General features: G+C 46.3%; 1 protein-coding gene across 2 annotated transcripts in view; it reads left to right on the top strand.

Moving 5' to 3' along the window:
- The window catches only part of dna2 (DNA replication helicase/nuclease 2), a 180,869-nt gene that overhangs the window by 28,180 nt on the left and 138,254 nt on the right, over positions 1 to 14,435 (top strand). For both annotated transcript variants that reach the window (XM_072478779.1, XM_072478780.1), the window contains exon 3: positions 4,211 to 4,384. In XM_072478779.1, the coding sequence (XP_072334880.1) occupies positions 4,211 to 4,384 (174 nt within the window). The remainder of the gene's footprint in view (positions 1 to 4,210; positions 4,385 to 14,435) is intronic.

Below are 14,435 nucleotides of genomic sequence, written 5' to 3' on the forward strand. Positions count from 1 at the left end.
ACTCGTCAGATTATGAAACAGAGCTTAATGTATGAAGTCTTTATTCATTTAGGTTTGTAGATGTCTCTTGTCAGAGGTCAGTTTCCAAGCAAATACAGAGTCTTTTTAGAGTTTGTTTTGTCCAAGCAAATACCGAGTACTGAGTTGAATTCAATACAAATTACAGCTCTTGATATTTCTTCTTGTTGAATATACGAAACAGAAAGTTGAAAATAAAACAAAATAGCTGTTCCAAGCGAAAGTGCAGAAATGTAGCTTCAGAGATTAAAGTAAGTGATTCCAGAATGGATTGTTCAAACCGGCACGTATTTTTAAAAGATTATTGTTGTCACTAATGTCTCTCCCCTTCCTGGCTGTGATTGGGTTCAAGTTATTGCACAGTTAATTCAATTCGACCTCAACATCTGTCTGTCAAATTTTAACATGAGGTGATGAAATGCGTCCTTTCTTATGAATCTTATCCATTGTCATGAAAACAGTTTCTGTTGCCCAAAATCTTTGACTTGGCCAAATGTGTCCTTGTCTGTCTAGTCACCTTTTCTTAATGGTTCTCATGGGAAACAGCATCTCTCTCTGTCTTGTTTGAAATGTGGGTATTTTAACAAACTATTTCAAGAAGCCATTTTAAATCTGGGCCTTTAATTTGTTATCTAATAAAAGGTAGATTCTTTACTAAAAAGGTAGATCTATCAGCCCCCCACATTGAGGGCTCCCACTCTTTCCATGGGACTCGCCTGCAGGATCTCTTCCCAACTACCACAAAATTTCTCCTTTTCAGGCGGCTCAATCTCAGTGTATTACTGTTTTGAGACTACATTTTAGAGGTGGGATTGGGCCCAATCCCTCTGCTTCCTCCTGGAGGTTGTTTCTCATTTTTTTTTTTTTGTTGGAACCTGGAAGCTATGGCTTCCTTACCTCCACTTCGGTCCATGTTTTTTAAAATGTATTTTTTTTTTTTAGCTTTTTCAATGTTTTTTTTAATACAAATAACAAAAGCAATATAAGCAATGCAAAACAGGTCCAGAGCAAGACCAGAATTATTGCAAATAAAGGAAAAGGCAAACAACTTAAACTCTATTGCCAAAATTCTGAACAGCTGATGGTGTCTAGATCTTTGAAACATGGTTGCCATCTCAGGTAAAATCTTTCAACAGAACGCCTGATGGTAAATTTAATTTTCTCCAAATGCAAAAAGGACATTAATTCTCCATACTAGCCAGAGGCATTCAGCAGAGTGGGATACCTCCAACCAAGCAGTATCAGCCTCCAGACTATCAATGAGGCAAAAGCGATCATGTCCACCTCTACCCCAGAGTGAACTGCCAGCGAGTCCGAAACCCCAAATATGGTCACCAGCGGGCATGGCTGTAATTCCAGTCGGAGAATATTAGACATAGTTGTCATGCGAGAGTGCCTTTAAGAACTGGATGTTTAAGCAATGTACCTTTAAGAAAGCAGTGATGTCAGAGAGTGGGTGGAGCTCAGCTGAGGTCAGCCATTTTGCAGGTTTTTAGTTGCAGTTTAAAAAGCAGTGTGTGTCTGTGTTTCCAGAGAGCTGCAAGTTTTGCACTTTAGTTTTGCAGTTGGAGAAAGCAGGTAGTGTGTCTGTGTCCAGAGAGCTGCAGGATAAAAACAAGGTGCTGGAGCTGAAATCAACCAAGCTAATATATCTCTGCCATTCTACAGAAAACATATATATGCTTTAACCTGACGTGATACTGTTTAAAGGTGTTAAGTCTCTTGGAAGTTTGAAGGAACATTTTAAGGAATTATTTACTGTTGCAATATTTTCTGAGTTATCTTTGAAGTAAGGGGTGTTAAGAGATCCAATGTTTATTTAAGATGTTAAGTTGAGTTCATGGAATAAAGAGTGTTTTGTGTTTAAAAACCCACGTGCCCATAATTGTAATCCCACACCTAGGGAAAAAGCCGTGTGCTCGGAAAAGCAACAAATACATTAAAGGGAGAGGTTGTTTGAACTCCATGATACATTTAGGGGTTCTAAAAACGCCTCGCCCATAAACATAGTATTAAAATAGGAAGCCCAGAAGCTGGCGAGTCTGGGCAGGACCAAAACATGCATGTGATCTGCGGGGGCAAGTGAACAGCGGTTGTATCTATTCTCAACATTCCGGGAAAAACGTGCTCATCCTCGCCTTGGTAAGGTGTGTAGCTCTTTGAACTGAATTAAGCTCAACTGGGCACATGCGAATGTGGAGTTGACCCTGTATATTTTTTAAAAATCTCTTTATTCGCCTCATTTTCACCATACAAACAAAAAACAGAAACAACAGCAAAACGACCCCACCAATATGCAACCTGAAATATCGACTCACAATTTAAAAACTAGTCCAAAACAAAAAGCAAACAACAAAACAAACCCTCCCTTAATGTTCAACAGCAACCAACTCCCAAAAATGCATGACAAACAAACCCCATGATTACAGATCAGCTGTGATCTCATTCAAATGACGGGTCAGGCTCGAGGTGCTGAATGGCATACTCTTCCTATGTCCAAATATGTTATCCCCTGCACCATGAGCTCTTCGTTTGTGTAGTAACCTTGATGTGTCACTTGATCAAATGATTTTTGATAATGCAAGTACACCCCATCTACAGGTTCCACTTTATTAACATTGTTTGATAGTTCTGAAAGAACTCGAGTAAATTAATCAAACATTATTTCCCTTTCACAAAACCATTTGACTCCACCTGATCACAGTATGATTTCTAAGTGCTCTGCTGTTATAGGTCCAGCATTTTCCCCATGACCGATGTTAGGCTAACTGGTATGTGCTTTCCTGCTTTCTATCTCGCTCCTTTTATTTAAAAAAAAATCAAATTTAGAGTACCCAATTCGTTTTTTCAAATTAAAGGGCAATTTAGCGTGGCCAATCTACCTACCTTGCACATCTTTGTCGTGGGGGCGAAACCCACGTAAATACGGGGAGACTGTGCAAACTCCACACGAACAGTAACCTAGAGCCGGGATCGAACCGGGAACCTCGGTGCTGTGAGACTGCAGTGCTAACCACTGTACCACCGTGCTGCCTTCTCCTTCCTTTCTTGAGTAGAGTATTTTGCTTCACTATTTTCCAATCTGATGGGACCTTGCTTGAATCTATAGAAATTTGGAAGATTATAACCAATTGCATCTACTATCTTAGCCTCTTTTAAGACATGAGGATGCAGGCCAACTTTTAGTTCTAACAGTTTTCTCAGTACCCATTCAAAGGTGATTGTTTTAATTCTTCCTTTCCTTCCACCTGTTTATTTCTAGGATTTCTACAATGCACATAGACACAGATATCTGTTCAATGCTTCCTCCACTTCCTCATTTTCCATTTTTAAGCCCCAGACACACGCTCCAGTTACTTTACTTCCTCTTTTTCCTTTATAAGTACTTGTCATTGATCTATACTGCACGGGGCGGCATGGTGATGCAGTGGTTAACACTGCTGCCCCACGGCTCCAAGGACCCGGGTAGGTGGATTGGCTGCACTAAATTGCCTCTTAATTGGGGGAAAAAAAGAATAGGGTACTCTAAATTTTAAAAGAATCAATCTATTCTGTACATGGCCAGGGACCCAATACATTATTTACTGCCCAATCAGGATCCCTTTGCCACATGAAACAAGACAAAAAGACTTGCATTTATGTAGCACCTGTCAGAACCTCCCTACATCCCAAGGGGCTGCACAGCCACTGACATGTAATCATTGCAGGAAAGGCAGCAGGTAGTTTGTGCACAAAGCTGCCACAAACAGCAATGTGATAATGACTTGATAATCTGTAATTTGTGAAGTTAGACTGATGCTGGTGCTTGATATTGATGTTTGCTGAGGTTAAGCTTCTCTGATGGATTTTCTCGTCCTGTTTTTGAAGGTATTCAATTTTGGAGGAGCTGCTGAGACTCTTATGTTGCCACAGGTTTAGCCATACATCCCTTTCTAACTGATGTCAATGGACTGGGAACTTTGATGTGTTAGCTCAGAGCTCTTGAAGTAGCCTTATTCATCACAATGTGGGGCTGAACCTGGGTAATTGTGGCCTTTTATGTCTGTGATCCACTGTGTGATGTAGTTACCCAGTAGGTCATTCAGAGAGATGCCCCCTGATTTCTGATCCAGAATGATGACAGGTTGTAGAATTGGGTGAGAGTGTAATTAAAATTGTGCATAATTGTCTTTCTCATTATTTCCACCATCAGTAAGAAATGTTTCGGTGACGAGGCATCAGTTTGCCAAGGCCGATACCAGGTGGTGAGGGTGAATGAAGTCCTCGGCGCCAGTGGTGATCCAGAGAAACACTTGACAATTACGGCGAGCCAAACGGGCACTGGCACCAACAGTGGCACAGAGCAGTGTGTTCTGAAAGATGATTGGTAAGGAGTTTTTTGCACTCTTTGTGTACATTCTCTCTAGAACACATACTGAAACAGCCAAGATGGCAGATGTTATACTTGGACCTGCGCTTCCCTCCCAGGCTTCTCACTTGTTGCTGTTGTGGCAGTTACGAGTGGACACTAGAGTTTTTAACGCAGAAGATCACAGGTTCTCATAGGAAGTCAGTCTTACGCAGCTGATGATATTTGCTAGATTGTTCTGCTTGAACTCTACACCAGGGGATTTAGAAAAGGTCGCAGTGTTTTGTGCTTATACCTCATTGGTGGATGAATAATGAGCGAGTGGATATTAGTATCAGCAGCTTGAGATGGATGAGAATTTAAACTAATCCTGAGGTAAATGCCAAGCAGCAGCTCAGGAATACAAAAAGTGATGACTTACAATGAGACACGAGTTGGACAACCGATCACTGTTTACAGAATGCCACTTAAGCTTATCAAGATCGGAAAATTGCCAGATAATTTGTAGCGTGGTTTAAAAAGAATGTTCTACGAACCAACACTAAATCCTTGAGTGGTAAACCTGAGGTCCAACTACACAAATCGGTCTGTGATGCAGGCTATAGCGGATTCACTGCACGACCTCTGGTCATCTTGCTGGTGGGATATCTTGTTTCTAACTAATCTTTAGTGAGCCATAGACCCTTGGAATGCTTTACTCAACGTAAGATTGACTAATTGTTTGGCATTTAGTTTGATCACTTTTTAATAATGGAACCACGTTTGCATTTTTCCAGCCCTATAGTACCTCCCCTGTACATAGTGAGGAAAATTATCCTCAGAGATTCTGCTATCTACTCAATGACCTTCCGTAGCCTCAGAAACAATCCAACTGGCCCTGGTGACTTACAACTTTCAAGAACTCCAACCCTTTGAGTACTTCTCTCTCTATGATTATCCCATTCAGTATCTCTGTTCCTCCTGGACTACTATATCTGTATCATACATTTTCTTTGTAACCACGGAGACATAAATATTCATTTAGAAACCTTCACACAGCCTTTGCACCTGCATTGTAGCACAGTGGTTAGCAACGTTGCTTCACGGGACCCGGGTTTGATTCCCGGCTTGGGTCACTGTTTGTGCGGAGTCTCCACATTCTCTCTGTGCCTGTGTGGGTTTCCTCCGGGTATTCCGGTTTCCTCCCACAAGTCCCGAAAGATGTGTTTTTAGGTGAATTGGACATTCTGAATTCTCCCTCAAGTGTACCCGAACAGGCGCCGGCACGTGGCGACTAGGGTATTTTCTTAGTAACTTCATTGCAGTATTAATGTAAGCCTACTTGTGAAACTAATGAAGATTATTATTAATACATACAAATTCCCTCCTTCATCTCTGATAGGTCCCACTTTTTCTTTAACCGTTTACGATTAATATATTGTCAAAACACCTTTGGTTTCTATCATATTATGGTCGCCCATTCCCAAGAGATCTCAACTAATTGGCAAAAATTCAGTTCTCATTACATATTACCCATTCTAGGATGGCCTGTTCTGTACTTCGTTCCTCATCGTATTGGTCCAGAAAACCATCCCGTATACACTCCAGGGATTCCTCCTTTACAGTATTGTTACTAATTTAATTTACCCAATCTACATGCCTGTAACCCCTAATTACAGATGTTGCTTTATTGTATGAGTCTCTAATTTCCTGTTTAATGCCATTCCCAACTTCAACACTACAGTTTGGGGTCTCTCTGTGACCCCCGCTAACATTTTTTGCCCCGGGTTTTCTCGGCTCTACCCATAGAGATTCCACGTTATCGGAGCGAAAATCTTTTCTCACTATTGCGTTAATTGATATTTAATTTTATATCTTTTGTAAGGGCCACGAAGAATCCAGCACGAGTTTTAAGGATACAAAGTAATAACATTTATTTACTATAACATATATACATAACATAGAACATAGAACATAGAACATAGAACAATACAGCGCAGTACAGGCCCTTCGGCCCACGATGTTGCACCGAAACAAAAGCCATCTAACCTACACTATACCATTATCAACAGTAGCAGTAACTTCCCTTGCTACATACTCCTTCCTGCTAGTTCCTGAACTGGCCAGCTTTATTTATACTAGGAGTTTACTAGTGGTTTCTCCGCCCCCCCCTCATTGGGGAAGCTCATACTCCCACAGGATTGTGGGATAGTCATTAGTCCCCAGCCAATGGTACATAGAACATAGAACATACAGCACAGAACAGGCCCTTCGGCCCACGATGTTGTGCCGAACCTTTATCCTAGATTAATCATAGATTATCATTGAATTTACAGTGCAGAAGGAGGCCATTCGGCCCATTGAGTCTGCACCGGCTCTTGGAAAGAGCACCCTACCCAAGGTCAACACCTCCACCCAACACCAAGGGCAATTTTGGATACTAAGGGCAATTTATCATGGCCAATCCACCTACCCTGCACATTTTTGGACTGTGGGAGGAAACCGGAGCACCCGGAGGCAACCCACGCAGACACTGGGAGGACGTGCAGACTCCGCACAGACAGTGACCCAAGCCGGAATCGAACCTGGGACCCCTTAAGAACAAATAAATCTACACTATATAATTTTACCGTAATCCATGTACCTATCCAATAGCTGTTTGAAGGTCCCTAATGTTACCGACTCAACTACTTCCACAGGCAGTGCATTCCATGCCCCCACTACTCTCTGGGTAAAGAACCTACCTCTGATATCCCTCCTATATCTTCCACCTTTCACCTTAAATTTATGTCCCCTTGTAATGGTTTGTTCCACCCGGGGAAAAAGTCTCCGACTGTCTACTCTATCTATTCCCCTGATCATCTTATAAACCTCTATCAAGTCGCCCCTCATCCTTCTCCGTTCTAATGAAAAAAGGCCGAGCACCCTCAACCTTTCATCGTAAGACCTACTCTCCATTCCAGGTAACATCCTGGTAAATCTTCTTTGCACCTTTTCCAAAGCTTCCACATCCTTCCTAAAATGAGGTGACCAGAACTGTACACAGTACTCCAAATGTGGCCTTACCAAAGTTTTGTACAGCTGCATCATCACCTCACGGCTCTTAAATTCAGTCCCTCTGTTAATGAACGCGAGCACACCATAGGCCTTCTTCACAGCTCTATCCACTTGATTGGCAACTTTCAAAGATGTATGAACATAGACCCCAAGATATCTCTGCTCCTCCACATTGCCAAGAACTCTACCGTTAACCCTGTATTCCGCATTCATATTTGTCCTTCCAAAATGGACAACCTCACACTTTTCAGGGTTAAACTCCATCTGCCACTGATCCCTGCGGTATGCCACTGGTAACTGGGATCCAGGCTGAATATTTGCCATCCATCACCACACTCTGACTTCTATCGGTTAGCCAGTTCGTTATCCAATTTCCCACTATCCCATGCCTCCTTACTTTCTGCAGAAGCCTACCATGGGGAATCTTATCAAATGCCTTACTAAAATCCATGTACATTACATCCACTGCTTTACCTTCATCCACATGCTTGGTCACCTCCTCAAAGAATTCAATAAGATTTGTAAGGCAAGACCTACCCCTCACACATCCGTGCTGACTATCCCTAATCAAGCAGTGTCTTTCCAGATGCTCAGAAATCCTATCCTTCAGTACCCTTTCCATTACTTTGCCTACCACCGAAGTAAGACTAACTGGCCTGTAATTCCCAGGGTTATCCCTAGTCCCTTTTTTGAACAGGGGCACGACATTCGCCACTCTCCTATCCCCTGGTACCACCCCTGTTGACAGTGAGGACGAAAAGATCATTGCCAACGGCTCTGCAATTTCATCTCTTGCTTCCCATAGAATCCTTGGATATATCCCGTCAGGCCCGGGGGACTTGTCTATCCTCAAGTTTTTCAAAATGCCCAACACATCTTCCTTCCTAACAAGTATTTCTTCGAGCTTACCAGTCTGTTTCACACTGTCCTCTCCAACAATATCGCCCCTCTCATTTGTAAATACAGAAGAAAAGTACTCGTTCAAGACCTCTCCTATCTCTTCAGACCCCATACACAATCTCCCGCTACTGTCCTTGATCGGACCTACCCTCGCTCTAGTCATTCTCATATTTCTCACATATGTGTAAAAGGCCTTGGGGCTTTCCTTGATCCTACCCGCCAAAGATTGTTCATGCCCTCTCTTAGCTCTCCTAATCCCTTTCTTCAGTTCCCTCCTGGCTATCTTGTATCCCTCCAATGCCCTGTCTGAACCTTGTTTCCTCAGCCTTACATAAGTCTCCTTTTTCCTCTTTTTTTTTAAAGAATATTTTATTGAAAATTTTTGGTCAACCATCACAGTACATTGTGTATCCTTTACACAATAATATAACAGTAGAAATAACAATGACCTGTTTTATAAACAAAGAATAAATAATATATAACTAAAACTAAATGGCAACTGCCTTGTCTCAGATAAACACTCTCCAAAAATATGGTTTAACAATCCAATATACAATTATTTATAGCAACGACCTATACATATTATACATATATATTAACAACCCTGAGAGTCCTTCTGGTCGTGTCTCCCCCCCCCCCCCCCCCTCCCCCCTGGGCTGCTGCTGCTGCCTTCTTCTTTTCCATTCCCTCTATCTTTCTGTGAGGTATTCGACGAACGGTGGCCACCGCCTGGTGAACCCTTGAGCCGATCCCCTTAGGACGAACTTAATCCGTTCCAGCTTTATAAACCCTGCCATGTCATTTATCCAGGTCTCCACCCCCGGGGGCTTGGCTTCCTTCCACATCAACAGTATCCTGCGCCGGGCTACTAGGGACGCAAAGGCCAAAACATCGGCCTCTCTCGCCTCCTGCACTCCCGGCTCTTGTGCAACCCCAAATATAGCCAACCCCCAGCTTGGTTCGACCTGGGCCCCCACTACTTTCGAAAGCACCTTTGTCACCCCCACCCCGAACCCCTGTAGTGCCGGACATGACCAGAACATGTGGGTGTGATTCGCCGGGCTTCTCGAGCATCTCGCACCTCTACCCCAAAAAATTTACTGAGCCGTGCTCCAGTCATATGCGCCCTGTGTAACACCTTAAATTGAATCAGGCTTAGCCTGGCACATGAGGACGATGAGTTTATTCTACTTAGGGCATCCGCCCACAGCCCCTCCTCAATCTCCTCCCCCAGCTCTTCCCATTTCCCTTTCAGCTCATCTACCATAATCTCCCCCTCGTCCCTCATTTCCCTATATATATCTGACACCTTACCGTCCCCCACCCATGTCTTTGAGATTACTCTGTCCTGCACCTCATGCGTCGGGAGCTGCGGGAATTCCCTCACCTGCTGCCTCGCAAAAGCCCTCAGTTGCATATACCGGAATGCATTCCCTTGGGGCAACCCATATTTCTCGGTCAGCGCTCCCAGACTTGCAAACTTCCCATCCACAAACAGATCTTTCAGTTGCGTTACTCCTGCTCTTTGCCATATTCCAAATCCCCCATCCATTCTCCCCGGGGCAAACCTATGGTTGTTTCTTATCGGGGACCCCACCAAGGCTCCCGTCTTTCCCCTGTGCCGTCTCCACTGTCCCCAAATTTTCAAAGTCGCCACCACCACCGGGCTTGTGGTGTATTTCTTCGGTGAGAACGGCAATGGGGCCGTCACCATAGCTTGTAGGCTAGTCCCCCTACAGGATGCCCTCTCCAATCTCTTCCACGCCGCGCCCTCCTCTTCCCCCATCCACTTACTCACCATTGAGATATTGGCGGCCCAGTAGTACTCACTTAGGCTCGGTAGTGCCAGCCCCCCCCTATCCCTACTACGCTGTAAGAATCCCTTCCTCACTCTCGGGGTCTTCCCGGCCCACACAAAACTCATGATACTCTTTTCAATCCTTTTGAAAAAAGCCTTCGTGATCACCACCGGGAGGCACTGAAACACAAAGGGGAATCTCGGGAGGACTACCATTTTAACTGCCTGCACCCTCCCTGCCAGTGACAGAGATACCATGTCCCATCTCTTGAAGCCCACCTCCATTTGTTCCACCAATCGCGTTAAATTTAACCTATGCAATGTACCCCAATTCTTGGCTATCTGGATCCCCAAGTAACGAAAGTCCTCTATTTCTCTGCTCTGCTCCCCTGGATGCACCACAAACAACTCACTTTTCCCCATGTTCAGTTTATATCCTGAGAATTCTCCAAACTCCCGAAGTGTCCGCATTATCTCTGGCATCCCCTCCGCCGGGTCCGCTACATATAACAACAAATCATCCGCATACAGAGATACCCGGTGTTCTTCTCCTCCTCTAAGTACTCCCCTCCACTTCTTGGAACCCCTCAATGCTATTGCCAGGGGCTCAATCGCCAGTGCAAACAGTAATGGGGACAAAGGGCATCCCTGCCTTGTCCCTCTATGGAGCCGAAAGTATGCAGATCCCCGTCCATTCGTGACCACACTCGCCACTGGGGCCCTATACAACAGCTGCACCCATCCAACATACTCATCTCCAAAACCAAATCTCCTCAGCACCTCCCACAAATAATCCCACTCCACTCTATCAAATGCTTTCTCGGCATCCATCGCCACCACTATCTCCGCTTCCCCCTCTGGTGGGGGCATCATCATTACCCCTAGCAGCCTCCGTATATTCGTATTCAGCTGTCTCCCCTTCACAAACCCAGTTTGGTCCTCATGGACCACCCTCGGGACACAATCCTCTATCCTCATTGCCATTACCTTGGCCAGAATCTTAGCGTCTACATTTAGGAGGGAAATAGGTCTATAGGACCCGCATTGCAGCGGGTCCTTTTCCTTCTTTAGGAGAAGCGATATCGTTGCCTCAGACATAGTCGGGGGCAGCTGTCCCCTTTCCTTTGCCTCATTAAAGGTCCTCATCAGTAGTGGGGCGAGCAAGTCCACATATTTCCTGTAAAATTCAACTGGGAATCCATCCGGTCCCGGAGCCTTCCCCGCCTGCATGCTCCTAATTCCTTTCACTACTTCCTCTATTTCAATCTGTGCTCCCAGTCCCACCCTTTCCTGCTCCTCCACCTTGGGAAATTCCAGCCGGTCCAGAAATCCCATCATTCTCTCCCTCCCATCCGGGGGTTGAGCTTCGTATAATTTTTTATAAAATGCCTTGAACACTCCATTCACTCTCTCCGCTCCCGGCTCCATCTCTCCTTCCTCATCCCTCACTCCCCCTATTTCCCTCGCTGCTCCCCTTTTCCTCAATTGGTGAGCCAGCAACCTGCTCGCCTTCTCCCCATATTCGTACTGTACACCCTGTGCCTTCCTCCACTGTGCCTCTGCAGTACCCGTTGTCAGCAAGTCAAATTCTACGTGTAGCCTTTGCCTTTCCCTGTACAGTCCCTCCTCCGGTGCCTCCGCATATTGCCTGTCCACCCTCAGAAGTTCTTGCAGCAACCGCTCCCGTTCCCTACTCTCCTGCTTTCCTTTATGTGCCCTTATTGATATCAGCTCCCCTCTAACCACTGCCTTCAGCGCCTCCCAGACCACTCCCACCTGGACCTCCCCATTGTCATTGAGTTCCAAGTACTTTTCAATGCACCCCCTCACCCTTAGACACACCCCCTCATCTGCCATTAGTCCCATGTCCATTCTCCAGGGTGGGCGCCCTTCTGTTTCCTCCCCTATCTCTAAGTCCACCCAATGTGGAGCGTGATCCGAAATGGCTATAGCCGTATACTCCGTTCCCCTCACCTTCGGGATCAACGCCCTTCCCAAAACAAAAAAGTCTCTTCGCGAATAAACTTTGTGGACATAGGAGAAAAACGAAAACTCCTTACTCCTAGGTCTGCTAAATCTCCACGGGTCTACTTCTCCCATCTGCTCCATAAAATCTTTAAGCACCTTGGCTGCTGCCGGCCTCCTTCCAGTCCTGGACCTCGACCTGTCCAGCCCTGGTTCCAACACCGTATTGAAATCTCCCCCCATTACCAACTTTCCCACCTCTAGGTCCGGGATGCGTCCTAGCATACGCCTCATAAAATTGGCATCATCCCAGTTCGGGGCATATACGTTTACCAAAACCACCATCTCCCCCTGTAGTTTGCCACTCACCATCACGTATCTGCCCCTGCTATCCGCCACTATAGTCTTTGCCTCAAACATTACCCGCTTCCCCACTAATATAGCCACCCCCCTGTTTTTCGCATCTAGCCCCGAATGGAACACCTGCCCCACCCAACCTTTGCGTAGTCTCACCTGGTCTATCAGTTTCAAGTGCGTTTCCTGTAACATAACCACGTCTGCCTTAAGTTTCTTAAGGTGTGCGAGTACCCGTGCCCTCTTTATCGGCCCGTTCAGCCCTCCTCACGTTCCACGTGATCAGCCGGGTTGGGGGGCTTTTTACCCCCCCCCCTTGTCGATTAGCCATACCCTTTTTCCAGCTCCTCACCCGGTTCCCACGCAGCTGTGTCCCCCCCAGGCGGTGCCCCCGCGCCCATCCCACCCCATACCAGCTCCCCCCTCTCCCCAGCAGCAGCAGCCCAATAATTCCCCCCTCCCACCCCCCCCGCTAGATCCCCCACTAGCGTAGTTACACCCCCCATGTTGCTCCCAGAAGTCAGCAAACTCTGGCCGACCTCGGCTTCCCCCCGTGACCTTGGCTCGCACCGTGCGATGTCCCCTCCTTCCTGCTTCCCTATTCCCGCCATGATTATCATAGCGCGGGAACCGAGCCCGCGCTTCCCCCTTGGCCCCGCCCCCAATGGCCAACGCCCCGTCTCTTCCACCTCCTTTCCTCCCCCCACCACCTCCTGTGGAAGAGAGAAAAGTTACCACATCGCAGGATTAATAACATAAAACTCCTCTTTTCCCCCCTTCTTCGCCCCCCATACTCGCCCCACCACTTTGTTTCAAACCTTTTTTTTAATAACCCGCTCATTCCAATTTTTCTTCCACGATAAAAGTCCACGCCTCATCCGCCGTCTCAAAGTAGTGGTGCCTCCCTTGATATGTGACCCACAGTCTTGCCGGTTGCAGCATTCCGAATTTTATCTTCTTTTTGTGAAGCACCGCCTTGGCCCGATTAAAGCTCGCCCTCCTTCTCACCACCTCCGCACTCCAGTCTTGGTATACGCGGATCACCGCGTTCTCCCACTTACTGCTCCGAGTTTTCTTTGCCCATCTCAGGACCATCTCTCTGACCTTAAAACGGAGGAATCTCACCACTATGGCTCTAGGAATTTCTCCTGCTCTCGGTCCTCGCGCCATCACTCGGTATGCTCCCTCCACCTCCAGCGGACCCGCCGGGGTCTCCGCTCCCATTAACGAGTGCAGCATCGTGCTCACATATGCCCCGACGTCTGCTCCCTCCGCACCTTCAGGAAGGCCAAGAATCCTTAGATTGTTCCTCCTCGCGTTGTTCTCCAGCGCCTCCAGCCTTTCCACACATCGTTTATGGTGTGCCTCGTGCATCTCCGTCTTCACCACCAGGCCCTGTATGTCGTCCTCATTCTCGGCAGCCTTTGCCTTCACGACCCGAAGCTCCCGCTCCTGGGTCTTTTGCTCCTCCTTTAATCCTTCGATCGCCTGTAATATCGGGGCCAACAGCTCCTTCTTCATTTCCTTTTTGAGTTCTTCCATGCAGCGTTTCAAACTCGTGTTGTTCAGGGCCCCATATTAAACTGCCACCTTCTGACGCCATCTTGGTTTTTGCTTGCCTTCCTTGCCGCTGCTCTAAAGGATCCACCGCAATCCGGCCACCTTCCTCTCCTTTTTCCATCCGTATCCAGGGGGGATTCCCTTCTGGTTCACCGCACAGTACTTTTAGCCGTTAAAATTGCCGTTGGGGCTCTTATTAAGAGCCCAAAAGTCCTTTACACCGGGAGCTGCCGAAACGTGCGACTCAGCTGGTCATCGCCGCACCCGGAAGTCTCCTTTTTCCTCTTAACAAGACATTCAACCTCTCGTCAACCATGGTTCCCTCACTCGACCATCTCTTCCCTGCCTGACAGGGACATACATATCAAGGACACGTAGTACCTGTTCCTTGAACAAGTTCCACATTTCACTTGTGTCCTTCCCTGACAGCCTATGTTCCCAACTTATGCACTTCAA

The sequence above is a fragment of the Scyliorhinus torazame genome, chromosome 16 (genome assembly GCF_047496885.1).
Source record: "Scyliorhinus torazame isolate Kashiwa2021f chromosome 16, sScyTor2.1, whole genome shotgun sequence".
NCBI lineage: Eukaryota > Metazoa > Chordata > Chondrichthyes > Carcharhiniformes > Scyliorhinidae > Scyliorhinus > Scyliorhinus torazame.